At 56.7% G+C, this 27,374-nt stretch overlaps 1 protein-coding gene across 12 annotated transcripts in view; it reads left to right on the plus strand.

Moving 5' to 3' along the window:
- The window catches only part of RIMBP2 (RIMS binding protein 2), a 144,275-nt gene that overhangs the window by 71,455 nt on the left and 45,446 nt on the right, over positions 1–27,374 (plus strand). For 5 of the 12 annotated variants that reach the window (XM_081036372.1, XM_081036373.1, XM_081036367.1 and 2 more), the window contains exons 1-4: positions 3,746–3,865; positions 5,316–5,405; positions 9,935–10,057; positions 20,408–20,512. In XM_081036372.1, coding sequence (XP_080892498.1) covers positions 3,851–3,865; positions 5,316–5,405; positions 9,935–10,057; positions 20,408–20,512 — 333 coding nt within the window. In that variant the 5' untranslated portion in view covers positions 3,746–3,850. Of the gene's footprint in view, positions 1–3,745; positions 3,866–5,315; positions 5,406–9,934; positions 10,058–20,407; positions 20,513–27,374 lie in introns of those variants that run through there. The other 7 variants (XM_081036378.1, XM_081036375.1, XM_081036376.1 and 4 more) reach the window with 3 other exon arrangements.

Raw genomic sequence — 27,374 nt, forward strand, 5'->3', positions numbered from 1 at the left:
CGCGTGTTTGTCTGTCATCAGATGACAGACACCTGGGCTGCTTGCCGCGTTAGCTGTCGTGAACGTGCTGCTGCGGGCCGTCAGGTACCAGTATCTGTTGGCACACCTGGTTTCAGTCCTTTCGGGGTGCAGCTCGGAGTGGGGTTGCTGCGTCACATGGTGACTGGTGACCTTTGCTGAGGAGCCTCCCACTTGTCCTCAGGGGCTGCACCAGCAGGGTCCAGGGTGCCAATTTGCCTCCCCCTCAGCCCGGGCGTCATGGCTGTTCTCTCCTCCCCCTCCGGGCCGCCCCTCGTCACGCCTGTTCTCCTGGGATCAGCTCCACTGGCTCTGGGGCGCAGCCTGTGTTCTGTGACGGGTGGGGGGGCCCGGCATAAAGTTCACTGCTTATTTCCCTGCAGTAGGACGGAGCTTACGTTGCAGGCACATGTGAGCTGGTGAAATTCATTTAGTGAGAGGAGCGTTGTGTACGGTGCACACGTTTCTCTGGGTCATGAGTTTGCAGAACCTGCTTGGTGTGGTACATTTCCCCCCTGGAGCTTGTCTCTCACCTGTGCTACAAGAGAGGCTTTTACACAGCACAGTGTGCACCCCTGGAATTGCCTTGTTGGCGTGTACGTTGCCTGAGTATCCAGCAGACCGGGAGGAGCACGAATGCATCGGCGTTAAGTGAAATGCAAGCGCACAGCGTTTCCCGACCAGGAGAGGGCGTAGAGGGCGGGTTATGTCTCACTGCCAGAAACCTAGAGCGACACGGGCAAGCACAGCAGGCCCTCGATTTGCGTGACAGCTGCTCAGAGCCACACTGCCCTTCACAGTATGCAAAGTGCGGTTGTGGAATTACCTCGTTTAGACTGCTGAGGGTGCTCAGGAGGCTGGATAATGTGCCCCAGATCCCACTGCGTAAATGGCAGGCGCAGGCCGCAGACCCAGGCTCTCCGGTCGCAGTGATTTCTCCATACGTACCCTAGGACTTTGCCTGTGGTCCTGGGCCTGCACCACAGGGGAGGAGCAGGGCTTCACACGTGTCAGGACCCTGCACAGGGCACAGGCGTCAGGCCTTTCCTGGGGCTCCCCCCGAGGCTCCCCATTCCTTCCTCCCCTCACTCCCCCACCCTCCCTGCCCATACCTTTACCCGAGGACCACTTAGGAAGCCTTTTCAGAAAGAACAATGTTATCAAACACATAGCAGTGCTGACAAATTATTTTTATTGTGTTGTTATCATTGATAATAATTACATGATTCCTAAATAATGTGACCACACTGGACTTGCATATTACAGCCACATAGTCTACATTATGTTTGTACATAGTATGATTACGTATTTATAATTCACAGTGTAATTACAAGGGCCCAGTGATAAAACTGGTCTACAACATTTTTACGTCTTTTCTAAACCATAAAGCCAAAATGAGTGAACAGATTAGAGAGGGAACATGTGTGAGGCCAATAAAGTTCAAAACTCAAACTTAACGGTAATTTACAGTCCGATGATATTATTTTAAAGCAAGTTTTCCTTTGTAATACCGACTGTGCCCCTGGCAGCTGGCAAGGTGCCTCGCGTTCCTACACTGATGTCATGAGGTGCCTGCAAACCCTTCGCTCCATGAGCACGCGGAGCCCGGCTCCCGGTTCCCACATGCACCGTGTCTGTTGGCCTTTGTTAGTTTTCATTCACACAGGGCGGTCAGGACGGCCATTCTCCTTCCTCCCAGGACAGCCCCATTGCTGTGGCTGGAGCACCAGCACCTGCCCCTCGGGGGCCCGTGCCGTCTGCCACGCCGTGAGGCGTGGGAGTGGGCACTCTTACCACCATTTACAGGGTGTCCAGTGAGCCCAGCACCCACCACAGACACACTCGGAGGGTTTTTACTGAAATGACGAGAAGTGAAGTCAGGAGAGAGTGTTTTCCTCCTCTGAGGCCCCAGTGTCCTCTAGGGAAGTGGCGTCTTAGCCGCGAGTGTTCCTGATGCGGGGACGGGTGGCCCTCCTTGACTAGGCTGGGAGCTCCCTGGGGAACGTTGGGGGGCCCTCCGGCCTCATCTCGCTGTTCTAGGCGCAGCAGTGTCTTAGCTCCTGCTGCCGTAACAGGAGGCCACAGCCTGGGCGCTTACGCAAGGAAACCTGTTTCCCCACTTCTGGAAGCCGGAGTTCAAGGTGCCGTCAGGCTGGTGTCTGGTGAGGCCTCCCTCCCCGGCTTGCAGACGGCCACCTTCTCACTGTGTCCTCACGTGGCCTGTTCTCTGTGCGCGGACTGGGCTCTGCTGCCTCTTCTCATGAGGACACCAGCCCTGCTGGGTTGGGACACCACCTCTATGACCTCATTTGACCCTAATCACCTCCCTAATGGCCCCGTCTCCAAGTGTAGTCCTGGTGGGGGGTCAGGGCTTTAACAGACAAGCTTTGGGGGGAGATGGCTAAGGCCGTAGCAGGCAGGTGGCCACAGCGGAGTTAGGTCCAAGTGGACACATTGATCTCTGGAAAGCCCTCCTCGCCCCTCTCTCTCCCTGCACAGGGCCCCACGGTTTCCTGTGCCCCCACATGGCCTGGACTGCGGCCCTTTTATGAGGTGCCCCAGTTTTAAGCCAGTTCATCTTGTGGACGTGTTTGCTATGGGAGGCAGTACATGCCATGGGTCTATTTCAGGTAAAAACCCCGCGTTCAGGTTCCTGAGGGCCTAGCCCAGCTGGGGTACTGGGCTCCCTTCCTACTCGGCACCACTCGGCCGGACGGGCTGCAGCTGCCCATCGTGGGGCGCTTGGCAGGTTCCCGTCGCGCTAGCGCATTCTGTCTGGACGAGCTCGCCTTAGTCACCTGCTGTTCCCTGAGGCGTTTGAATTTCCAGCTCCTGCCCCAGCCCCTGTCCTCTTCCCTTGCTCTGATCAGAATGTACTTCTTGCCCATAAGTCTGCTGATCAGGAGATGGAACCGCAGAGGAGGCCGTCTTGCTCGACTGTCTTCGTGCAGATGAGTGGAGTCTCCCTGTACTTGCTGGAGCTGCCCCTGGGGGGTGGGTGGGGTCCGGGATGCAGGTGCCGGCTGGTCGGCTGCGGGGCTGGTCCTCACCTCCGGAGGCTGCTCTCTAGGTGGTCGTTGTGGGTGGCCGTGTTTGCAGACAGTTACGTCAGGGAACTGGGTTCTCACAGGGAGCTGCCAGCTCGGGACGCGTCCACTGGGAAAACCCTAAACCCTTTTTGTGTGGCTTTAAAAGTAAAGCCTCAAAACTTTAAATGTAAAGACTCAAACATGAGACTCAAAGCTGTTTCCTCTGAAACGCCCCAGGAGCCCACGGACAGCGCAGCTGCTCCTGTCGTCGTTGTTATTTCAGGCCCGGAGGACTCAGCTAGCGGGTGTTTCCACGCAGCGTCCTGTGAGGTGTGAGTCACTGGCTCCCCCGCTCCCGGCCGTGGGCGTGTGTCGTCAGACCTGATTCCTGGGCACTATGTGGTCAGTGTCAGCAGGGACGCCAGAGGTGTCAGCACCACTGCAGCACGGAGCCGTGTGTGCTCCTGCGAGCCAAGGCACGTGCGGCCGGCCGCCCGCACCCCCAGCCCTGCTATAACAGGCCTGTCAGATTGTATCAAAGCCTCCGTCCTCCTCCTCCTCCTGTGAACTGTCACGGTGGTGCCGCCCGCGCCTGTTGGGAGATTCTCATTTTGTCGTGTTGCAACTGCCAGCCCACGTCTTTGGGGGCCTGTGGTCTCCAGCATGCGGTCGGTCCATGAGGTGGCCTGTGTTTGGCTTGGCGACGTTCCTTTAGTGCTGCTGATGAATCCAGGAAGGCTCGATTCAGCTGGAGCGGGGACAGCGCCCCTGGGTGGGCTGCTCCGGCCCATGTGGCGGCAGCGATGCGTGCGTCCAGGGTAAGTCCCCCCGCTCGTCTGCGGCTCGTTAGCGCAGCAGCACGAGTGAGCAGAGGCATCCTCGGAAGTTTCCTGAAGGACACGCACGTCAGAGTGGCCTCCATGCCTGTTACCAAAGGGACGGGGGCCACAGTCCGTCACTGCGGCTGCACCACGGCTGGGCTTTTTCAGGGGTAACACCACGTGTGGACAAAGGGAGCTGCTCATGTCTGCATGGGCTGGGGGGGCGCACATGGGCATGGTCACTCCTCTCAGGCGTTTCTGGGCGTCCGTGCTGATGAGTGGGTTCGTTTCTGTATCAGCCTGGGCGCCCGCTCAGGTGTGTTGTGGCTCTTGGAGCATTGGGGGGAGGGTCTGGGGGTGGTTTTGGCTTCCAGCTAGCTCTTAGTGTGACTGGCCTCTCGCAGTGGGGAGACCGTGTAGCTAGGAGACCTTGGGCTGAGTGGGGGGAACTGCGCTGGGGAGACGTGCGGGTGTTGCTCTTTCTGCGGTGACGTCATGGGTCAGTTTCCGGACTGGGTTTGGATCCTGAGCTTTTTCCTTGAAACTGTTGATTCCATCAGGTTAAGCAGCTGACCTCGGGTCGGTGAGATGGAATGTCACTAAAACAGATAAAGCTGAGGTTTCTGCCACCACTACACAGTTGGATGAGGGAGCCAACCCCGTTTCTCTTCCCAATGTCCCTTTCTTACAAGCCACTCTTCTAAGTGAGGTGCAAGGAGCGCTGATGGCATGAGCCGCGTGGTCGTTGGTGGCAGAAGTTGGGAGCTGTGGGCAGTGCGAGTGGTGGCTTCAGTAGGCGAGGGCCCAGCGTTGGTTTCGTGGCCGTGTGTGGAAATGTGCCGTGCACCACTTGTGCCCCAGCATTCAGTCCTCCTAGGCTTTCATTTCATTTTGGAGCTGGATAGACCTTTACAGATACTCCCTGTGTGTGTGTGTTTGTGGGGAAGGGGGTGGGTCCAAGCTTGACTTACCTTCAACTGGTGAACAGTTCTGTTGTCTCTATAGGGTACAGACACGTGATACAGGTAAGGTTGCCATGTAGCAGATGTGGTTATCTGCGGGGCTCCTCAATGCGTGCTTATTATGTATCTTATAATACCTTAGACCGTCACTGTAAAGGACCGTTACTCCCATTTTGTTATACCCTTAGGTCATCACTGTAAAGTACCGTTACTCCCGTTTTATGATACCCTTAGACCATCACTGTAAAGTACCGTTACTCCCATTTATGATGTCCTTAGATCATCATTGTACAGTATCATTACTACCACTGTATAAAATAAAACTACAGCTCTGAAAGGAGAAGGAAAGCGATCCCACAGCACAGGGCTTGTGAATTGCAGTCACGCCCCACCAGGTCTTATTTCAGCTCAGACTCTTAACCGCCATGCTTGACTGGGACTCGGAGAGCTGGGGTCATCTCACAACGCCCTTTCCTCTGTCCTAGGAGGATGGACAGGAGTGTGCCACCCAGGGAACACATCGCCTGACACCCCAGTATGCAGCTCTTCCCACAAGGGCCCAGCAACTGGACAAGGTAACTTAGAACCATTGACCAGCCACTGGGGGCAGGGAGGGCGGGGAGGGGCCATGTGAGCAGCAGCTGTGCTCCTGGGGGATGGCAAGCAGGCTTCTGGGGAGACATCGGCACCCCACGTTCACAGCAGTTTTGCAGTAAGCAAAAGGTGGGGGCTACCAGTGTCCCCCAGTGACGAGCAGATAACCACAATGTGGTCAGTCCCTGCGAGGGAGCTGTGGTCAGCCTAGGAAAGCAGGAAATGCTGACATGTGCTGCACCGTGGATGAACCCTGAGAACGTCACGCGAGTGAAGCAAACCAGTCACCATAGAACAAATACCGTGTGGTTCCGCTTCCATCAGGGACCAGAACTGTCAGATTCATGGAGTAGACGAGACAGGAGACGGAGGTGCCAGGGGCTGCGGAGGGCAGGGGGAGCGAGTAGCCAATGGGGCAGAGGGTCAGCTGGGGAAGGTGACAGTTCTAGGGATGGTGCTGGGGATGGTCACGCAGCACGTGAGTGCCTGGTGCCACTGGACTGGACACTTAAAATGGTTAAGAGGGGAAGTTTCATGTTATGTATATTTCAGCACATTTTTAAAAAAGATGTGTTTTTGGTACATCCCCAATCTGCATTCAGTGCCCTTTCCCCTATGTTCCCGTCAGCCCCCATGCTCTCCTGCCGTTTCTTTGCAGACCTGCTGTCAGAAAAGGCTCTGGCACTCATTCACACTGAGGAGGGAGCACGGGATGAAGCCAGGAGCATTTTTATTTGAACAGAAACGAAAATGGAGAATGAAGGTGGTGTTCCAGGCGTGAGATGTGGGAGCTGGAAGCAGGGGGTGTCGAGCGGGTGGCCTCTTCTCCCATCACTCCTGTTGCTCCTGAGCGGGGCTCCCATCCCTGACAGGTGGCTCCAGCTTCGCGAGGGCAGAGAGGGCACAGAGCCAGCCCCCGCGTGGCAGGGTTGGTCAGTCCAGGGCGTCACGGCCCTCAGGCCTCACCGGGCGCCTGGCCCCTTTCCCGGACCTGGGAGCTGGCTGTGCTGATGGGAGCACAAAAATCCTAGGGTTGTCACAAAATCCCACGTGAATGTTTCCCTTCACATGGGGAGCTCTCCTGCCATCTCCTCACCTGGCCTTTCAAACCGTCTACAGGCCCAGTAACGGAGCCGCCTCCCCGTAGCTCTGTGGGTAGGTGAGGGCGTGGGTGACTCACCAGCAGACCAGAGTAGAGCAGTTTTCAGAGAGGCTGGAGACGGGCAGGGCCACGCAGCTCTGTCCTGCTCCTCTGCTGTCTTTGTCACTTTGTGGGACAGTCACTGTGGGAAACACAGAAAGACCACCTTGGGGCTGGGCTCCCTGTGTCCCAAGGTAACGAGGGGCTCTAGAAGGGGCAGGAGGGTTTGTGAGTGCTGCCAATGAGAGCATTTGATTAAATTCAGCACAGCCCCAGCTTCCTGGGGCCTGTCCATGGGACCTATGGAAACACAGGGGACCCTTGCGGTTCCCAGGAGACGGCTGGGAATTCCCTGATGCTAGCTTCGCAGAATTAATGATCAGCACTGTTAATTACGGATATAGGAGAGGTGTTGCCGGGCTCCGTCCCAAAGCCTGCCCAGAATCCACTGCCTCCTAGCTGCGAAGTCAGAGATGGGGCCGTCTGGTATTGGGTGGGACCCGGGTGGCTGGCAGCCTGCGGAAGGAAACAGGTGCTGGGATGCAGGACACGTGCACAGGGTTCCCAGTGCCCGTCTAGCCCACACACCCAACTTTTTATGGATTTCAGAAAAATAATTCGAATTTCTTACTCGCCTGGTTCAAAAGGGCCTATTCCACCCCCCAAAACAGGGCTCCTCTAACAGGTCAGAGTTTGAGGAATTTCTCACTGAGCTAACAGTTGACAAGTGTTAGAAGCTGCTTTCCCACCTGGCGCCACTGTTGCTGCTGCCAAAACCTGTATTTTGACACAGAAATGAGTCGAGTGGCTGGTGCCCCCGCTTGTTAATACACTGCTGTGTCTGTGCGGTGACAAAATCTTGGGCAGCATGCAGTACCTGGTGGCACCCTGAGTTCCGGAGCCAGGTCCTGGTTGCTCGTGAAACCTGTGCCCTGTGAGCCTGTGACCTATGAGCTCTCACTTGCTGGCCAGAACTCGGCGTCCAGTGACTAACAACCGCTGTGAACAGCGGTCACGCAACTCACTAGCTGTTCATCTCTCTTCTCTATCTTATTAATGAGAAAACTGTGGGTGTCTGCAAGAGTGACACACGGGGACACGTGGGATTTGTGGGGCTAAGTATCGTTGGCTGGAAGGCAGGGCCCACACCCAGGGGCCACACCTGAAAATCGTTGTCTAGTTCTCCTTAGTCACCAACCAAAATCTTGTAAGAATGAACCATTCTTAATGCTCCACCACATCACGACAAAGGTGGAGCTTTCTGGTTCATTTTTCCTTTCTGGAGGGGGTCGTTTATCTGTCTTAGTGAAAATCCCTCACATCTTTCTGCTATTCTGAGGCCTTTTCTCCTTTATAGCACAATGATCTGGCTTGTTCCCAGGAGAATTTTCTAGTGCATGTGCCTCTGTGACAGGGACGTGGGTTGCTCTCTGGGAGCGTTCTCTGTTCGTGAAACTGACCAGTGTGGAGCTCCGACAGCGGGCAGCAGGGGGACCAGGGGACTTGTAAGCCAGTGGGTCGTCCCCCTAGGCTCCTGGCACCATCAAGGCTGGCAAGGCCAGGGGGGCAGTGGAGCGAAGGCCCGAGACGCCAGCCCCACTTCAGCCCATGTGACGGGTACTGAGAGTTTTACCTGGTGGCATCAGTCCTGTTTCTCGTCGGATCAGCTGCTACCAGATCAGAGAGGGCGCCTTCCTCTGGGTCTGTCAGCTGCGCAGAGCAGGGACGTGAGCTCGGTGATGTAAACACCAGCGGCGTTATTGTTCTCATGTGACAAGACGTCCGATGCTCAGGGCAGAGGCACCTGCTGGAGCCACACTCACAAGATCGGGGGTGGAGGTGGGTGGGCACGTGCCGGCACTGGGAACAGTGCGAGCAAAGGCCCTGGGGTGGCAATGAGCTTGGTTTGTTTAAGGGACAAGAGGAAGACCACGGTGGCCCAAGCATGGGGACTGGTGACAGCGTAGCAGGCCACCTCGGACAGTTTGTGGGGCCAGATGCTGCAGACCCTTGCAGGCTAAGGCAGGAGTGCAGTGTACTCTCATTTCCGTGGACGCCACAGGAGGTTTCAGTCAGGGAGCAGCACGATCTGACTTCCATCTCAGAAAGCTGCTGCTGGCTGCTTTGTGCCCAGTATGTGGGGCTTTCGGACTCTGCTCCCGAGCTGCCTTTTCTTGACTAGATAGAACGTGAGCAGTGACGGCTCCCAGCAAACTGCTACCCTTGGTGTGGAAGTTCAAGTGTGAGTGCAGTTTCGTTCAAATAGGTCACGTCATTTTCACCTGGAGCATTTGATTTGTGTCCAGGATCACATCACGCTGGAGCACAGTGGCATTAAGGTATTTCTGCAGATCAGGCCTCTGTGACCTTACCAGCAGCCTCCCCATGACCCTGTCCTGCTTAGAAGGCCAGGTGGGTGCCTTCCCTCCTTTCGGTGCCACAGAAATTGTCAGGTTCAACTAACACTCTGGACGTAAAGTGTCTCACACAGAAAGGACTTCTGTAGCTGAAAAACATGACTTTGGGACCATCTGTTATGGAAGCATAAGTCATGTAACTTGGAGAGGAGGCAAAGAAATGAGACGTCTGTGGTTGGGCCAACGTGTGCTGCACAATGGAAAGGAACGGGGAACAGACCCCAGTACCTTCTCTCCATGGCGTGCCCTTCTCTGTCCCAAAGATGCCACAGGAGAGACTGAGAGTGGCAAGTGCTAAACGTGGTCCTGGGGCCTGCAGTCTGGGAATGGACGTGCTTTTCGAGGTGACTGGAGCAGCCATCATGCTAGACCATGTGGAGCCTTGTCACCACTTTTATCCAGTTTTAAGACAGGTGCAATTTTTAGCCAAAAGAATTAGAATTAGTGTAAGCCATCAAAGGGAATCTGCTGGCCCCACTGAATGGATGGCAAATGTCAGCTTCAGGCACAGCTTGATCTGGGTGCTCAAATGAGGTCCTCAGGGTCTTGCTTCTCCCTTTGCGTCTCGCGGCTGTTTTCAGACAGGTCATTCCCTCATGGTGGCAAGTGGCGCTGCACCTCCCGCCTTCTGTCCTCAGCTTTCCAAGTCCAGTGGGCAAAAGAGAGAGTCTGCCCAGGCGCCTCCACAAGTTGTTCCAATACCTCATTCTTTGTGGATGCGATCAAGTCACGTGGCCCTCCCCAGCCAATCTCTATCAGGGGATGGGGTTACACCGACTGGCCAGGCTGGGCCACACTCCCAGTCCTGAGCCAATCACTGTGGCTGTGGGCGGGATGAAGAGGGAGCCCGTGTGCTGATTGCCAGCCCTTGGTCACATGCTAGCTGGGGACACGTGCCCACGGCTGCGCTCCCGCGTGGTGTGAACAGTCCTCTCATCCTTCCTACTTGTAGGTGAAAGCAGAGTGTGCTCGGCTCAGCCACGCGATCACCACAGTGACCAGAGAACGCGATTCGGCCGTGAAGGATAGACACCAGCTCCAAGCCAAGCTGGAGAGCCTGGAAGAGGTCCTCAAGGTAGGGGGGCAGCCAGTCCCGCTCCCCGGGGTCCACCAGAGGGAGGGGCTGTGGGTGCAGGAGCAGGAAGGGGGTCGCAACTGTTTTCCAAGCCGCCATCCAAATTCAGGACTTTGGGGGCTGTTTCTATCCTCTTTATGGTTTAAAAAGCCATAAATAACAAAATTCGAATGTTTCTGGAAGCGGTCCGAAAAGCCAGTTACTCATTTGCATTTCTTAGGACGTTAAACACAGCAGTGCTCTGGAGGGAGGCAGAGCTTTGGAAGTCTGCGACCAGAGGCGTTTTCCAAACCGCAGGCCTCTGTTCCTCACATATTCGATGAGCTTTGTTACGAAGAGACGAGCTAAGTCAGAAAACCACTGTCTCAGGGAGCAGGAATGGGGTGCTGCTCATGCAGTTCTGATGGGCCGGGGTGGCCTTCAGTATTTAATGGGGCTCATTTGCTGCTGGTCTCACTGAGGTAAGCTGAATGGATTCTCTGACGTTCCCCTCCTTTTCTTCCGCCCTCCCCCTCCACCCCCACTCCAGTTCAAGCCGTTGTCTCTCAGTCTAGTTGTGGAGGACACAGCTCCCTGGCCCACGCTGGTGTGATGAGCCTTGTGCTCCCCCGGCTGAGGCAGTGGTTGCGCTCTTGCTGGCTGCTGCTGCTCACGGTGGCCACCAGCCGCTCCTGGCAGCTCCCGGCAGCCCAGCTCCAGGGAGAGCCGCTGTTCACAATCTCAGCTGTAGAGGGTGCAGCTCACTGGCCCGTGTGGGAATCGAACCAGCAACCGCGGCCTTAGGGGCCCGGCGCTCCAACCACCCAAGCCACTAGGCCGGCCCTTTTTTTTTTTTTTTTAATGTTTCGGGTTGTCAGAGTGGGGAAACGTTTTAAAACGTGACGCAGTAAAGTAGTAACACCTGCAGTGCCACCGTCTGTACCTACACCACTGGGTCGTTGCGTTTAGGCATGGAGCAGGGAGCCCTGCTGCCCACGGGCCCTCCTTCATCACAGGTGACTGTGGCTCTGTCCGTGACATGTGGGGGCACTGCGGGGGCTCTGAAGGGAAGCACTTCCGTGGGGGGGGGCACTGGTTGAGCGGGAAATGGGGGACTGCTGCAGGGACGGGGCTTCTTTGGGGCGTGCGGAACGTGTGATGGTCGCACAGCCTGTGAGGAGGCCCAAAGCACCGGGCTGTACACGGGAAGAGAGTGAGTTTCATGGAGTGGGAATTGTGTCTCAAGTTAAAAACAAAGACGCCCTGTTCTCATGCTGGCCCCACGTGGGCGCCACGTGTGTCGTGTGGGTCGCCCCTCAGGGGTCTGTGTTCCTGCCTCGTGCGTGATCAGAGCAGTCTCCCTGCCGCCGCGGTGGGTGAAGGGCCCTGTGTTCTGACGGGCACTGGGGGCCCTGCCTCCCTCCTGTGGGAGCTCGGGGCCTTGCGCATGGAGACGTGCAGGCTCACGTCCAGGCCCGGCCCATGATGCCCTGCAAACAGTCCTCGCCTCAGCTGCCCCGCCGTCCAGGGTGGACGCACCAGGGGTGTCAGGTGCCCTGAGGGGGACACACAGGGGAGGACGCCTCTGCCGGACCCGGTGAGCTTGGGGACTTTGGGACAGGGGCTCCCAGGGCCTGGCAGCTGCACTGTGGTCTGGGAGGGGAGAGCTGTGATCTGGGTGGGCACAGCCCTTGTGCCCGTGGAACGGTGGTCCTGGTGGCAGGACCTTCGCTGAGTGGGCGTGTCTGTCAGCAGGAGGGCAGCAGGGACAGGTGGAGTTGGCAGCGAGGGCCCCGTGGGGACAAGTGACAGTGTTATGGGGCCAGGGTGCTGGCAGGTGCCGCCCCTTGGTCTCCAGCTGGCACCACACTCTTTTGTCCTGTTGGTCACCTGGCACCCAGAGCTGTGCTGTTGAGCTCGCACTCAGACCCCCCCCCCGCCCTCCCCCGTGCTCCACAGGCCCCCGTTCACTGCCCGCGGGGCAGCCTGAGTCCTCAGCTGGCCGTGGGGGCTGCACTGCCTGGTCTGCCAGGACCTCACTGCCTGGCACCCGGGCCTGCTGGGAAGCCTGGAGCTGCGCCCAAGGGAATTTTGCTCTATGGAAAGGGAGGCAAGAAAGAAGTGGAGACACGATGAGATTTGGCCTTTCCACGGGTCGCTGTGCTGCAGTGGAAGGAAAGCGAATGTCCTGCAAATCTGCAAAAGCCTGTGAGAGCTGCCTGTTTCCACACAGGGTTCCAAGAGCAGGGCTGACAGTGGGGTGATGAGCCTCCCACGGCAGTGAGGTGGGGGTCCCCGCGCTCTTGGATGGAACCTGCCAAACTTTGTTGTGTCAAAGCAGCGCCCTCAGCGTGGTGGTTGTGTGTTTAATAAGCGTTGCCGGACTGGAAAGCACACTGATTTTCATGCTCTCCTTCTGGTAGTTCTGTCGCAGTAACAAAAGGGCCATTTCAAAATTAGCCTTTTTTTTTTTTTCCCCTGAGCCAGTGGTGACGAGAAGGGAGGAGGTGGGTGCTGGGCCGGGCTGAGATGCAGCTGCTTGATTCGAAAACCCCGTCCTTTCCGTAAACTTGAGTAAAACCATGGCATCTGCAGAAGTTGCCTGGCCTGCACTGAGTGTGACGTGCCGTGTCTTGTGATCGGTGTGATCTGAACTGGAACCCGAACCAGTTTCTATCACCCCCGTTTGCTGAGAACCAAGGAGAAGTCCCCCAGGCTCGAGGGCCGTCCAGGAGCATGCCGGGTGGTGGAGGTGGTGCAGGGCTCCTGTCTCAGCACACCTGACGCCAGACCTGGGCGGTGGCCCCGCGCCCGACCCCAGCCTTCATCTGGGGGAAGCAGAGGCTGCCCTGGTTTGGGGCGGGGCCTGTGATGAGGTCACAGAACCGCACAGAACCGCACCGGCACTGGGTTTACTGAACTGCGAATGGAAGCTATTTTTTCCTTCAGAATATGGAAGCATTTAGTGAAACAGACAAGACTGAAATTGGGGCTGTTTTCTAAGACAATCCAGCTAGAATCGTACTGAAACTGGTGAGAACCCCCGCCCCCTGAACCAAACCAATAATATTTAACCTGATTTGACTCCCTCCTGATTTTTATACTTTGAAAACGAATAATTGATGAATTCATCATGTATGTGTATGTTTCTATTTCTTTCCAGGGACATGGTCAAATTATCAAAATCGTTACATCTAATAACATGCTCAAATAATGTGAATGGAAATAGAAAATTTAGATATAGAGAAAAGAGCACTCAGGTGCCAGCTGGGAGTTTAGACAGTTACTCTAAGCTTCTAATTTGGCCCGTACTTCCTGGCAGCCTGGATATAAAAGGAAATGTGAGCTGTTACATAACTGTCACTCCCGCGGCGGGAGACCAAGTTCCCCAGGAGAACAAAGCAGACACACTGAACCTGGTTTTCACTTGGAAAGTTACGTCCGAGGCTGCAGATTCATCCAGGGGAGGTTACCTTCAGGAACAGCTTCTTAGCCATCGAGGGGCCGTTTTCCCCAGCTCTCTTGCTTCGGGGGCCAGCTTTGGGAGGAACTGCTAAAGCCAGATTGCACCACACACACGAGCAACCCTAGAGGGCTTCTTTTCCGTGCGAGTTGAAGGATACAAAGAGGACTGTTCCTGGGCCTTTGGAATTTAAAATTCCAAGCGATGAAGAGCCCTGGGGTCTGAAGACAGTGAGATGGCTGAGGGGCTCCCCGGCGCATGCCCACCTTGTCCGGTGGGAGCCAGCGTCCTCACCAAGGCAAACGGGCGCATCGTGCCTGTCAGCGGGGTGCACAGTTAGGAGGCTCACGAGATGCGTATCGCCTGATGTTCATTCACTCACTCACTCATTCACCAGTGCTGGCTGAGCACCGACTGTGAGCCAGGCCCCGTTCTAGGCGCCAGGGATACAGCAGTCAGCAAAATAGAGCCGGTCATCCCCGTGGGAGAGAGTCAGTGAGAAGGACGTAACATCAGGCAGTGCTAGTGCTTGGAGAAAATATTAGGATGAAGCAGGAAGAAGGGATATAGTGACACTTCGGAAGAGTCATGACTCAGACATACCCACTTGAGCAGAGACAGGGCTTCTGAGAGAAGTGGAAGGGGGCCCTGCCAGGATTTGGGGAGGAGCGCTCCAGGGGGTGGAAAGGGCAGGGGGCCCAGTGGGTGGCTGGGCAACGGCGGGGAAGGGGAGGGAGGTGGAAAATGAAACCTAGATTGGGGCCAGGTCAGGCAGGGTCTCACAGGCTGTAGTAGAATTCCAGACGTTGTAAGAGTCGGCAGACACTCTTCCTCAGTTACCAATTGTCACGAAGCAGCTGCATAACAAACGAGCCAGAACCCTTCTCATCGCTCACGAGCATGGTTGGCTAACTGGTGCTCGTCGTGTTGGCTGGACTTGGCCGAACTTCTGGGCTGGCACGATGGGCTGGCTCCTGGCTGGTGTCGCGTGGTGTGGGCCCAGGTGACTGGCTTTGCTCCTTGCTGTTCCGCCCTCCCGCAGGCTAACCACAGCTCTAGCCATGGCGTGACAGGCCAGGAGAGAGCAGACGCATGTGACACCTCATAAGGAGTAGGCCGGGGGCCACAAGTCCCATCCATCACATGCCGTCGGCTCAGGGGATGGAGAGTGGGGGCCACCCAGCTCTCTGCACAGGCACGTGGACACGGGCGCTGCTGAGGGTTGGGCTGTAGCGTGCGGCCAGGGTCCCCCAGGCACTGCTGGGCGGGTGAGCTGACGAATCGCACCTGCGTTTTGTGGCTGGAGAGCCACTGCTGTGGCCACACAGAGAAGAAAGGTGAGAGCGGAGCAGACACACGGGGGGGCCAGGAGTGATGGCTGCAGCCCATCTGGCTGTGGGCGGGGGCCGCGGTGGGAGCAGAGGGGAGAGAGGGGCAGGTGCGGGCGCGTTTTCAGAGTAGAATCCCTAGGATTTGCTGATGGAGTGGGCGTGGGTGTGACAGACAGGACGAGTCAGGGGTGACGCCGAGAGTTGGGGTGGAAATTTGGGTGAGTGATGGGGCTGTTTGCTGGGATGGGGTCATTCGGGACGGGCAGTTGGGCTCAGGGAGTCACCTGTGACCACAGAGTCCTCGGTCCTCACTCTGGGGACCTCCCTGCAGTCATCAGGAAGGTGGCCTCGGTCCTCAGACGACACATAAGGTAGACGTGATTCATGTGGTTAAAGTGTGACCGGTGCTCAGCTGTGGTCACGGCATCTGGTCATTTGGACGTCTGGTGGTCACAGGTGGCTGAGTTGTGTTACCTCATACCTGACGCTGTCCTTGGAGTCATAAAGCAACTGGGGGCAGCGGGCTGTGACGTGGTGTGAACAAAGCATGCGTGTCCCTGGTGACATGGTGTCCTTACAGCCGGGAGCTGTGCCAGCGGGCGTCCGTGTCTGTCCGAACTAGTAGTCAGTCCAGTGGTCCTGTTCACACGTGGGCATTTTTGTTTCCAAATGTCACGGATGTGCCACCTGCCTTCAGACTGATGGTTCAGTTTAGCTAATGACAGTGTGCTTTTCTCTAATGGTCTGTCAGTGGTTCCGTGAAGCACAAGCCCACGACACATGGTTCTTTCCAGAGGCCTTCTTCACTGTATTGGGGGGTTGCTACATAACTTTGTACTGGAACACCCAGAAAAGTAAGACCATCTGTGCTGATTTTGGAGGAGATGGGCTTCCACTGGCCTTGGACCCTGGCTTCCTGACACCTTCCGAGGCCTAGGTAATGGCCCAGATGAAAACCCCTGTGAACTCACACCCAAGGACACTTTCATTCATTCAGCAGATACTTACTGAGCTCCTGACGTGTGCCAACACTCTCTGGTGCTGCTGACCTGAATTCCTGTCCCTGATTCTGGCAGTGAAACCAATTGATGAATGTGCCAGGCGGTGACCAGTGCAGGGCAATGAGGTGGTGGCGTAAAACCGCTCTTACATTCAGTGGGTGGGGACGGCCTCCTTGGCGGGGAGCCATTTCAGAGGCAGCAATGTGTGTTGGGGGAGGGAGGCAGGGAGGGAGCCGTACAGAAATCGGCTCCAGCAGAGGGAACAGCGAGTTCAGAGGCCTGAGGCAGAGGGCTGTGCGGGCACATTGGGAGCGGTGGGTGGCCAGAGCCGCAGGACAGACGGAAGACGAGGTCGGGGAGACACAGAGGAGCCAGGGGCCCGAGGTCGCCAGGCCAAGTCTCCTGCTCGCCTGCCGCCCTGGCCTCCCGTCAGCCTTCCGTGGGCCTTTGTACGGCTCTGTCGGGGTTGCTTTGTCCTGGTCACCCTCCAGGAGACGGAGCGCAGTGTAGGCAGGTGCTGTGTCCTGCCTACTGTGACCTGCTTGCCAGTATGTCCCCAGTGCCCAGCTGGTATAGAGAAACCACACAGTAAATGTGTGTGGGCTGAAAAGGTGAGTGACAGACATGGGGTAGTGAGTCTGCTCAGTGAACCTGTCACTTCTACGTTCCATCCTTCCAATAGCCAAGCGCGTGAGGCCACCAGCGAGGGCTACGTAAGGCTGTCCCCTAGAGCCCAGTTGGCACTCAGCGGCCTCAGTCACCTTCGTAAAACAGAAGTGGAGTCACGGCCCTATGCTGCCTACACCCACCAGCGGCCTTTGCTCGCAGACATTGACTGATGTCCTCTCTACAGGACGCTGCACCCCCCCCCGCCTCCCCGTCCTTTAGCCCTGACCCCTGCCACGCCCCTGGCACCCCTGGCCCAGCTGCACGGGCCTTCCCTGTGTCTCCAGAACACACCGCACTTGTTGCCACCCCAGGGCCTTTGCACCTGTCAGGCGGTCTCCCTCAGTCTGTATTTCTGGCTCCTGGTCAGTTAAGGTTTGGTGTCATGTCACTTCCTTTCCTGACCTTTTTATCAGAAGGAGCCACCTTCCTGCCAGTTGCTATCATATCGCTTCTTCTAATTTCTTCAAAGAAAACTTACCCTGCTTGTTTTACCTCAGTTGTTTGCTCGTGTATTATTTTCCCCTTCCAAGATGTCATGTCCGCAAGAGCGACTGTGTGTTTTAGTGCCGAGGACAGTCTGGCACGTGGCAGGCCCCGAGGAACAGTGATGGCTTCACTGCCTGGGTGAGCTAACAAGTGAGGGCTCAGCAACCACAGCCTGCATGAGGCGCGACTGAGGCACGAACAAGTGAGTGAGAGGCTGCATGATTGCTGCGTGGCCTGTCCCTGCAGACACACTCTGCCATCTGCAGAATGAGCCACAAGCAGTGGAAAGCCTGTGGACCCGGGGGCTTGTCTGGAAGGATGGCTTCTGGGGCTGGCAGAAATTCCGCAGACGTGCAGCCACACATCAAGTGTCTTGACTTTCTGGCAAAGACTGAGTCTCCAAGGGGACAGACTGCTGGAGGGGACGTGCTTTCCAGCATGTACGGGGTCCCGGCTGGCGACTGTGGGACGAGCACGTCCCGCACCGAGCCCCGCTCCGCCCAGCCCCCCAGTCCTGCCGTCTTGGCACAGGGTCTGACCTGCTGACCCAACGGAGCGAAACGTTTTCCTTCCAGCTTCTCCACTTGAGCATCTTGCAGAAAAGCTGGGAGTGCTCTTCTTACGACCTGAGTTTCCCCTTGCTGGTGTTCAGGGCCCTCTGGGTCTCAGCACCTTGCAGCTCCCGTGGACAGGAAACGGCCCTTGGGGTGAGCAGCCCGCCTGCCCCGTGTGTCTTCTTGCTCAGTGATCCTGTCTGTCAGACGGAACAGACAACTGTCTTTCTCTGAGGGCAGGACGGGAGCCTGGAGGGGAGACGGCTCAGCCCCCGTGTTGGGTTTCTCTGCCCAGCAGTCAGGGGCCAAGTGGGAGACACATCCTCCCCCGTAAGGGTGACATGATTCCGTTTGCTCTGTGTCACACCTGAGCTTTCCCAGGAAGCGGCATTGTGACGTTTATGGGCTACTTACGCGCTTGACTTAATGTCAACATCCCGCTATAAATAGTGCTGTTTGAAGTATAAATGCTGCCCCGGGCAGAGCCTTTTAGCGGGTGTGTTCGCTGTGCGGTGTAATCGTCAGTGTTGTTCAGATGTGAAGTGTCCCCGTGGAACATGGCCTGTGTTCCCGGGCCAGGGAAGACGTTTGTAAAAGGAAGTGGGGTCCCATATTAGAATGTGGGGCCAGGCGGTGTTGGGGCGCCAGGCAGGCCTCTACTCTCAGACCCCTGGCCCCTCGTGCGACCAGGGAGCACCAGAATCATGGTGGCTCGTGGAGGCTGTGAGGGCCAAGGCCTCCCAGGGGCAGGCCGGGCAGGAGCGGGCAGAGGTCACGGAGCAGGGACCCTTGTGTCACGTGCCTCTGAGAGACTGGCCCTTGACGTGGACAGAGGGGCCTGCTTGGTCATCTTGGCAGGAGGATTTTGGCTGCTGGGGCGGGGGAGTCACTGAAAACGGCCACGTAGACGGAATGGGAGTGGGACGTGATGGGGAGTGCAGACCCCCTGTGAGCCCTGTGTGGAGGGAGGAAGCCGCGGCGGGGGCAGCTGAGGTCTAGTCCCCTCGGCATTAGCCCCGGACACTCTCCCTTGAGGGCATGTATTTTCGCACATTTATGCTTTGCTGGCAACTACTTCATGTGGACTCGGTTCATTAAGCTGAGAGATGTAAACGCCGTTTCCGTTTGTCTCCGTCCGTCTGCTCCATGAGCCGACCTGTCCTTTCATCTCTAAGGAACAAGCTCACAGACGTGTCACCGTGTGTCCTCAGGGACCCCACAGCCGGCAGCTGCAAGCCTGGAGTGACTGCGTGTTCACTCGGTGTTTCTAATGGGCTCCTGGAAGGAAGAGGGTCTCCTCCTGCCACTGCTGACTTCCTTCCGGAGCCAAATAAGGACCATGAGGCCGCAGCTGGCATTGCCCCTTCCACAGTGAGCAGAGACACGAGAACGAGCTGCCACAAAGCACTCAGACAGCTGTGCAATTGTTCGCCCAGACCAGGAGGGCTGCCCGCCTCTCCCTGGTCGTGTTTTATGGTGGGTGCAGTGGCTAAGGGGCCGCAGCCAGGAGGGCTCAGTGGGTAGGCGTGCACTGGCTCGCTCGTGTGCCATGCTGGGATGGCTTCCAGGCTCTGCTGCATGGCACGGTGTGGCCGGAAGCCAGTCGCTCAGCTCCCGTCTGCTAGGAACAGTGAGCGCGCATCGGCTCATCGTGAGACGAGGAGTGCCCACCACGTGGCACATGCTCCCCTTCTTCTGTGCTGCCATCACCTTACCAGTGCCATCGTCCTAGTCACTCACTGTCAGGCTGGCAGAGTCCCTGGTCACCACATACGTTCTGTGCCCTGGGTTTAGTACTAGAGCAGCATTACATGAGACTGGATTACAGGGCATGGTGCTCCATGGTCCCATGTCACATGACACTGTATTATGTAAAACTATTACATGACACTATTATGTGACACGTGGCACTGTATTACGTGACACTCTTACGTGATACTTACGTGTCACTCTTATGTGACACTATTACGTGACACTGCATTATTATGTGACACGGTATTGCGTGACACTGCACAAGGTCAACGGGAAGGGGTTTTCTTATATTCAGAGTAACGGGTAAGACGGCATTCAGTAGATGCCAGGCACTATTCTGACTCATGTGATATTGAAAACATTTTTATGAAGCAGGTGTCAATTAACAATTAACATTGGTTATTTGTTAATTAAACTCAGGGTTGACCTCTACCCTGGCACGGAAGACAGACAGCTGTCCTGAGGAGAGCACAGCCGGGGGTGCCCCCAGCTGCCCAGCAAACGGGCCTGGCTGACAGGCCCTGGGGGGTCTGTGTGGAGGGAGAGCGACGGCAGGCGCTGGGCGCCCTGGTCGCCAGCGTGACACGAGAACGCAGCGCCGAGCCTACATTCGGCCGCTCCATCAGGAGCCTCAGATCTGAATTTGCGCGGCCACGTACCAGCTGTGTGCCGAGCGAGGCCACCTCCTCTGTGCTTCAGTCCCCTTCTCTGTAGAATGGGGCTTGTTAGAGTACCTGCGTCCTATGACTATGTAAGGATTATAGTAATTGAATAGCACTCAGAAGTTTGGGACAACCCACTACAGAGGGAAAGATCAATAAACCTTGGCTGTTGTTTGCATGGGACCAGGGACAAAACGGAGAGAAGAGAGACAGAAGTTTTTAAAATGAGGAAAAAGAGCAGTTCACCCTTGCATGGGAACCTCTGGTTCTGCTCAAATGCTCACTGCGTTTAAAACATAACAAGAGCAGGAGGTGGGAGCCTTGTTACTGCCAGGGTTTTCCCGGTTTGCCCCACCGCCCTCAGGAAGAGCCCGGGGAAGCAGAGCGGGCAGCGTGCACGGCACAGACAGAGCCCCCTGCACGGCCGCCTGATCCCACCCTGTTCCCCCACAGCACATGCGAGAGGCTGCTGACCGGCGGCAGCAGCTGGAATTGGAGCATGAGCAAGCCCTGGCTGTTCTCCACGCAAAGCAGCAGGAGATCGACCTTCTGCAGAAGGTAAGGGGCAGCACCGCCTGGGTAGCGCGGGGCAGAGGGAGGAGGCGGGCGCTCGGCTGTGGGTGCGGGCTGGCTGCGCCCCCACCTTGTCACAGGCCCCGGAGTGTGTCCCTCCTCCCTGGCCTGCAAAGACTCGGGTGCTCTGTTTCCCCGTGCTCTCTAGTTTCTCCCAAGCTGCCTCGTGTTCATGTTTATGCTACAAAAGCAAATGGAGGCTGTAACAGTCACTGCTGGCGAGACTGCAGGGCAAAGGCACCCCTGGGGACTGCCGCTGGGCGCGAACTGCTTCAGCTTTGGGGCCAGCCACCTCACAGGGGCAGCTGAAATTAAAAACACGCGTATAGTCGGACCCTGCAACTTTCCTCCCTGGAAATATGCCTGCAAGAAACACAGTTCAAAAGGATTTTGGCTTTTTTGCAGTACTGTTGTGTGGGTGGGAGACGGGGAACTGGATTACATGCGGTGCCCATCCAAGGGCACGGTTGTGTCGGCCGTGGTCTATGTACAGTGCAGACCAGTCTGACATCAGTAAAAGGAATAATTTTGGTTTATATCTGTTACCTCGGCAAATTACGTGATGTTATTAAGGGTAATATTTATAGCATCTCATTAACGGGGGGAGGGAACAAAAAGGAGAAAGAAAAAAGTAAGAGAGAGGAGAGGACGCGGGCAGAAGAGAAAGCAGAGGGAGGGGGAGTGGAGGAGGCAGAGGCCCTGAGCAGTGGGACCCTGTCCCCAGAGCACCTGTGCTGATGGGACGGGGCTGACAGTAGCGCCCCCGTTGCCCCATCTTTAGAAGCCGTGGTCCTCCTGTGTCTCAGGTGTGTAAGAGGTTTTGGAGCCGGGGGACTTGGGGCCCTTGTGTGTCAGTCTCATCTCGCTTTCTTTCAGTAGCCTGGTGCCCACCCCGCCCTGAGGGCAGCGGCCCTTGCAGCCAGAGCGCGTCATGGTGGGGCAGGCGTAGGGCAGAGGGATGGAAGCAGACGCCCTGGGGGTTCCTAGCTGCTGGGGCGTGGGGCAGCCGGCCACTCCTCCACCCAGCAGCCTGTCCAGGCCTCTGGTCTCAGAATGAAGGGTGTAGGCTGACTCTGCCAACCCTGCTGGCGAGCGGCCTGGCGGGGCCTTTGGTCGCCAGCGTTTATTAGCAGAGCTGGTGCCTCAGGTGGGTGCTTCAGATGCCGTTTCTCTACTCATTGATCGAGATCTCTTATTAAGTGGAGATTTCATTACGCCAGTGCTGATAGGGACTGTCACAGCCTTATTACCTGTCATAACAAGGTGGCCCGCGCACGGAGAGGCAGTATTTCATTAGATGCTATCAGCAAGGGCGCTCCAGACAGCATTGTTGCTCTGCCCCCTCCCGCGGGGCTCGGGACCTTCCGGAGACTGGGACGTGGCGGTGTGCTCCTGCGCCCATTCCCGGCAGCCCTGGCAGCCGTGTCCCCAGGCTGTGTGCCTGCGACGGTGATAAGCCTGAGGAACAGCGCCCGTCCAGCAAGGCAATGGGCGGTTTTTCTCCGCAGAGCCTGTGGCACCGGGGAAGCTCACGGGAGCCACCCCACTCTTTAGCTCCCATGTTCTCGTCTGCACACCGTCCAGTCGCCGTTGCTCCTTTTCCCTCTGCTTTCGTCATTGTCTCTCTTTTGGACACACAGATGCTTCATCAGTGGGGAGCAGAGGAAGAGAAACTGACGAAATACACGTGTCAATTTTGTAATTTCTCAGAGCTCTGAGTTTTAAAACAAGTGTTAGGAGAGAAAGGTGGGACCTTGAGCGAAGCCAGGGCGGTGAATTCTTTCCAGAGTTCCTGTTTCCATTTGATTCACAGCGGGGAAGGGAATTGTGCCACACTGGCTGACTGCATCCTTCCTTCCTTCCTTCCTTCCTTCCTTCCTTCCTTCCTTCCTTCCTTCCTTCCTTCCTTCCTTCCTTCCTTCCTTCCTTCCTTCCTTCTGTAAATGTTGGCCGTCACTGCTCAGCCGTCGTTCTGGAAACTGGGAACACAGGGCGGGTAGGATGGGGCTCCTGCCCCCACAGAGTGCGTGTGAATAGGGAGGTGACGAATGAAAATGCTCAGAAGGCAGCAAACAGAAGAGAGTGGCAGATGGAAGGGGCCACGCGTTCAGACGGGCTGCGGGGTACATGTGAGAGAGATGGCCCTGCCCACTCATGTCCACACAGGAAGCGGCTCGAGTGCCTAGGAAGAGGAGGCCGTGGCCAGGACGCGGGCGGGGTGCGTCCACAGGCTGGTGGGGCCACACCCCGGACGCTGGATTGGCTGTAGGAAGGAGCTTGATTTTGTTCCAAGGGAAACGGGACCATTAGACGGTCAAGCAGGGGATACGGGTCTGAGTCACATCCTTTAAAAACCATGATGGGTGTTGTTTTGTAGAAGGGCAGGGAGGCTGGTTGGCACCACGACCAGGAAGCCTGGTACCTTGACTGGGCTGGTGACAGATGGAAGGAGGCGGACACTTTTCAGTAAGAGTCAGGAGGAAGAGTGAATCAGGTTTGCTCCTGGGTGGGTCGGAGGGCCGTGGGGCGGGCACGCAAGCGAAAGAGAAACCAAGGGTGACAGGCTCCCAGTTTGGTGCAGACCTGTCGGGAAGGGCAGTGGCCGCACAGCGGACTTCCTTCTGCGTCGACCGAAAGCCAGTCACAGATGGATTGAGACGGACACCTGTGAAACGGACATTGTTCTGTTCTGGAACTTGAAAGGGAAGTTTAAAAAATCATTGACAGCCATGACTATAAGCAAGTTATTCCCACAGGGGTCGGTCAGGTCCCACTGCTTTGTTTCTACACAACAAAAACCCAAACTGAGTATTCAGATCTGGAGAGTTTTGCAAGACCCGAAACACACGGCTTCTTTCAAATCTGCTGCTCAGTGGAGTCTGATTATTGGCGAAATTTTCAGAAGCGGAAGGAAAGGCTCCAGGTTATAAATGAAGGAGAGACACTGTCCTACTTCTAGGTCTTTGAGCATCCCAGTGTTTTCATTGGATGAGAAAAACGGTGGGTGGGGCGTTTTCTTTTCCATGAACATCGCAGGGCAGGGCGGACGCTGTTGACAACCTACAGGGAGTGGGACGGGACATGAAGATGTATTTTTCCTGCCCTGGGCTGTCCCTGCCCCGGAACACGGCAGCACCTACAGACTGGTCCCCTCGGGTGTCAGCTTCACCCCGACCCGGACGCCCTGCATGAGTGTGAGGGACCCGGCACCCAGCCCGGGCCCAGCGTTTCCATCCCTGCAGGCTCAGCGCCCGCGGCTCCATTCAGTGGTGGGAGAAGGCGTGCAGTAACGTGCCAGTGGAGACAGCTGTGAGCAAATGAATGAATGATCAGAGCGCCACAGGCAGGTCTCGGGGAATCAAGGTGCAGTAAGGCCATCCGGCCAACCCTGAGCTCCGTGAAGGCGAGCTACATAGGTAAATAAGAGGCACCCAAGCGGAGCCCAGTCCCACCTGCTGGGCCACGCCACCTGGCTTGGCCCGGGGGACACGTGCTTGCTTCATGGAGCTCAGGGAGCCACGCGCTCAGTCCTCACTTTCATTCATTCAGCAAACACTTGTTGAGCAGCACAGGTCAGCAGCATTTCAGGGCCTCGTGACGCAGCAGTGGGGAATGACAAGGCTAAAGCCACATTGGATGTTCATTCCAAGTGTCGTGATCGGGGCCCAGGACCTGGAATGCGTCTGTCGCCTCCTATCAGCCCCCACCTCTGCCTCCTCCTGTCTCCAGTTGTCCCCCCCATATGTGCTGCAGCTACACCCATACCTCTCCCTGTGGGGTCTTCGCCCAGAATACCTGGTCCCCAGGGAGGGGCAGAGCCTTGCCTGGCCTCCCTGCCATTCATCTCCTCACTGAGTGATGTCCCTGCCCGTTGATTGCTTTGTCTGTCTCCAGAGTGAGTGTCCCCGCTCCTAGAACAGTGCCTGGCAGACGGTGAGGGAAGGACTGGGTGGGCGCGTGCCCGGAGCCCAGGGAGCGTCACCCACTGCTGCAGTTGACGGCATGACTGGTGAGAGATTTGGAGCAGGGCTCAGTCACTCTCTGTTCAGTGCACGAGTGGACGGACGGGCCAGCCCTCTGCTTGACCTTCGGGTGCTGGTGCAATTCCAGGGGAGGCAGCTGAGCTTCCCTCCCTGCTGTAGCGCCCCGGCCTGACTCCCACAGCCCGGTGCCCAGGGCCCAGCGGCTCTGGGTGCTGCAGAGTGTCACTGTCTGGTGCAGGCGATGTCCTTGCCTCACGATAATCCAGGGCTGTGGGCAGGGGTTTTCCCTAGTTAAAATGCACACACAGACCTGCCCGATGTCGTCATTGAACATTCCTCCCGCGTGTGAGGATGGCTTTCTGTGTGAAGGTCGTTACTGAACTCGCTGCCACCATGATCAGCACTCGGCCTCACCTCAGGTGCTCGCCTTGAGTTGTTGGGCGTAGATGGCAGGGGCACCGCGGGGCACCCGCTGCCCGTTCAGTCTTAGATGGCGGTACGTGTTCACTGGCTTCCTTGCTTACTGGAACGCAGGGCCCCAGGCCTGAGGGTCCTGACGGCCCTCCGCCTGCCCCCACGCAGCCTTCTGACTTCTCCGTGGAGCTTAGCTACAGCCCAGGAATGGCGCCCTCTGCGCCCCACCAGCCTCTGCCTTCCCAGCCCAAGCTCCCGGCGCTGGGTGGCTGCTTTGTACCCGCCTGTCAGGCAGGGGCGACAGGACACCCACTGTCACTCCTGTGCACGTCTGCTCCCCCAAACACTGTGCGTGGGCTCCCCAGCCCTGGCCGTCTGCTCCCCTGGATGCCGGCCTCTTCTGAGCCTGCCTGAGGGTCACATCCCTCTCGTTCACTGTGTGGAGGGAAACCGTGCCTGGATGAAGGCCGCAGCTTCCCCACGAGCGGGGAGCGGGCAGGGGCCCCGAAACGAGCCTCGCTGAAGCTGCTGCTGAGACTTCGCAAGAATTCAGTGCTGCCAGTTTTCACTGTTAATTTTAACCATCTATTCTGGTCGCCCAAATGGCCCAGCTTGCGAGGAGCTACGAACATGCACTCCTGACTGTTGCTGGAAGCCGGAAGCTAAGTTGTCACTGCCAACTTGGCGGAGTTTTAACAGCCACTATGAAGCTTTTCGTTGTGTTTTTTCCATCCTGCCATTTTAAAACTCTCTTTGACTCAACTGGCTCAGTGGTGATGGTATTTATAAAACCCGAATGTGTTCTTTGGTGGTTTGCCATTTCCCCCTGTTTTGTCATGTATTGTCGTTCCTGTTTTTGGTTTGAAAGGAACAGTTTTCAGCGGTCGAAGATTGAGCTGAATTCCAGCACGGTGTAATTAATTGGTTGTGCTCTCGTCACTTCCCAGCTCTTAAAATCCTCATTCTCACATCCCCATGTGAGACTGGGAGGCAGACGAGTGAATGCGGCAGCAGTCTTGGGCCACTTTCCACTTTTCTGCGCTGGGGAAGCCAAGCTTTCCCACCCACGGAAGTTTGCGACTGAGAAATGGACGCTGTTAGGATGGCGCCCACGGGCTGTTCTCCAGGCGCCTCCAGAACTGATGATTCTTTTTTAAAAATTAAATTTATTGGGGTGACATTGGTTAATAGTCATGTAAGTTTCAAGTGTACGTTTCTGTAATAGTCAGCAGCTGTTACTGCACTGTGTGCTCACCACCCAAAGTCTCGTCTCCTTCCGTCACCTCGTAGTTGCCCCCTTTCACCCTCTTCACGCTCCCTCCACCCCCTTCCCCTCTGGTGACCACCATTCTGTGTCTGGGAGTTTGTTCTGCTTGTTTATTCATCTGTTGCCTCCTGTTTTATGTCCCACATATGAGTGAAATCCTATGGTTCTTGTCCTTTTCCCTGTGACTTATTTCACTGAGCACCATACTCTCATGGTCCAGCCACGTTGCCCCAAAAGGCAGCACTCCATCCTTTGTGTGGCTGAGTCCTGTCCCGTGGGAGGTACCACGTCTTCTTTATCCCACCGTCCCTCTAAGGACACTGAGCTTGTCTCCACGTCTTGGCCACCGTGAGTAAAGCTGCAGTGAACGTAGGGCTGCATGTGTCGTTACGAGTGTTTGCGAACGCTTCGGGTACAGACCCAGAAGCGGGGCCGCTGGGGCACGTGGTTGGTCTGCAGAGCAGAATTCGGACCGAGAATCGGCCTGACAGGGGCTTCCTGTGGGTGCTCCTATGGGTATCTAAGGGGCAGCGGCCCCATCGAGTCAGGGCACAGCCCTCGGTAGAAACTGGTGTCTCTGCTCCACTCCACTGGGAATGTCTGTGAGGCCACGGGAGCAGTGTGACAGACGCGTCAGCGTGGTGACCTGCTGCGGGCTTTCTGCCCCAGCCCGGGACACAGCCTCAGAGTCATGTTGAAGTGCAGCGTGCCCAACCTTAAATGGGAAGCGTCACGTTCTTAAACAGTTGCTGATTGTGTTCGCTAGGACTCTTGCTTCCAACTGACAGAAAACCCTCGACAGTCCTTGTTTTCATTCAGCAAACACTTTCAGTTTTACACGTGACTGGAAACTGGCTTCAGATTCGGCTAGATCCAGGACCCAAGCCGTCTGGCTTCAGGCACAGCCCCATCTAGTGCCCCTCAGGGACCGTCACACCTTAGTTACTCTCCCACCTCTGCTCTGCTCTGCACTGGCTTCGTTTTTGGTTTCCACGCCAAGGACCCCAGCTGCTCCAGCCCTGCCCCTCATGGTGGCAAGATAGCTGCAGCTGCTCCAAAGTCTCATCCACTCAGGCTGACACCCGCTAGGCAAGGCGCCTTCCTCTATTCTAGAATTCCCAGGCAGTCCCTTCGGTCTCCTTCGGCTGTCCACCCACTCGTGAGCCAGTCACTAGAGGACCCA

Source organism: Rhinolophus hipposideros, assembly GCF_964194185.1.
Source record: "Rhinolophus hipposideros genome assembly, chromosome: 24".
Lineage (NCBI taxonomy): Eukaryota > Metazoa > Chordata > Mammalia > Chiroptera > Rhinolophidae > Rhinolophus > Rhinolophus hipposideros.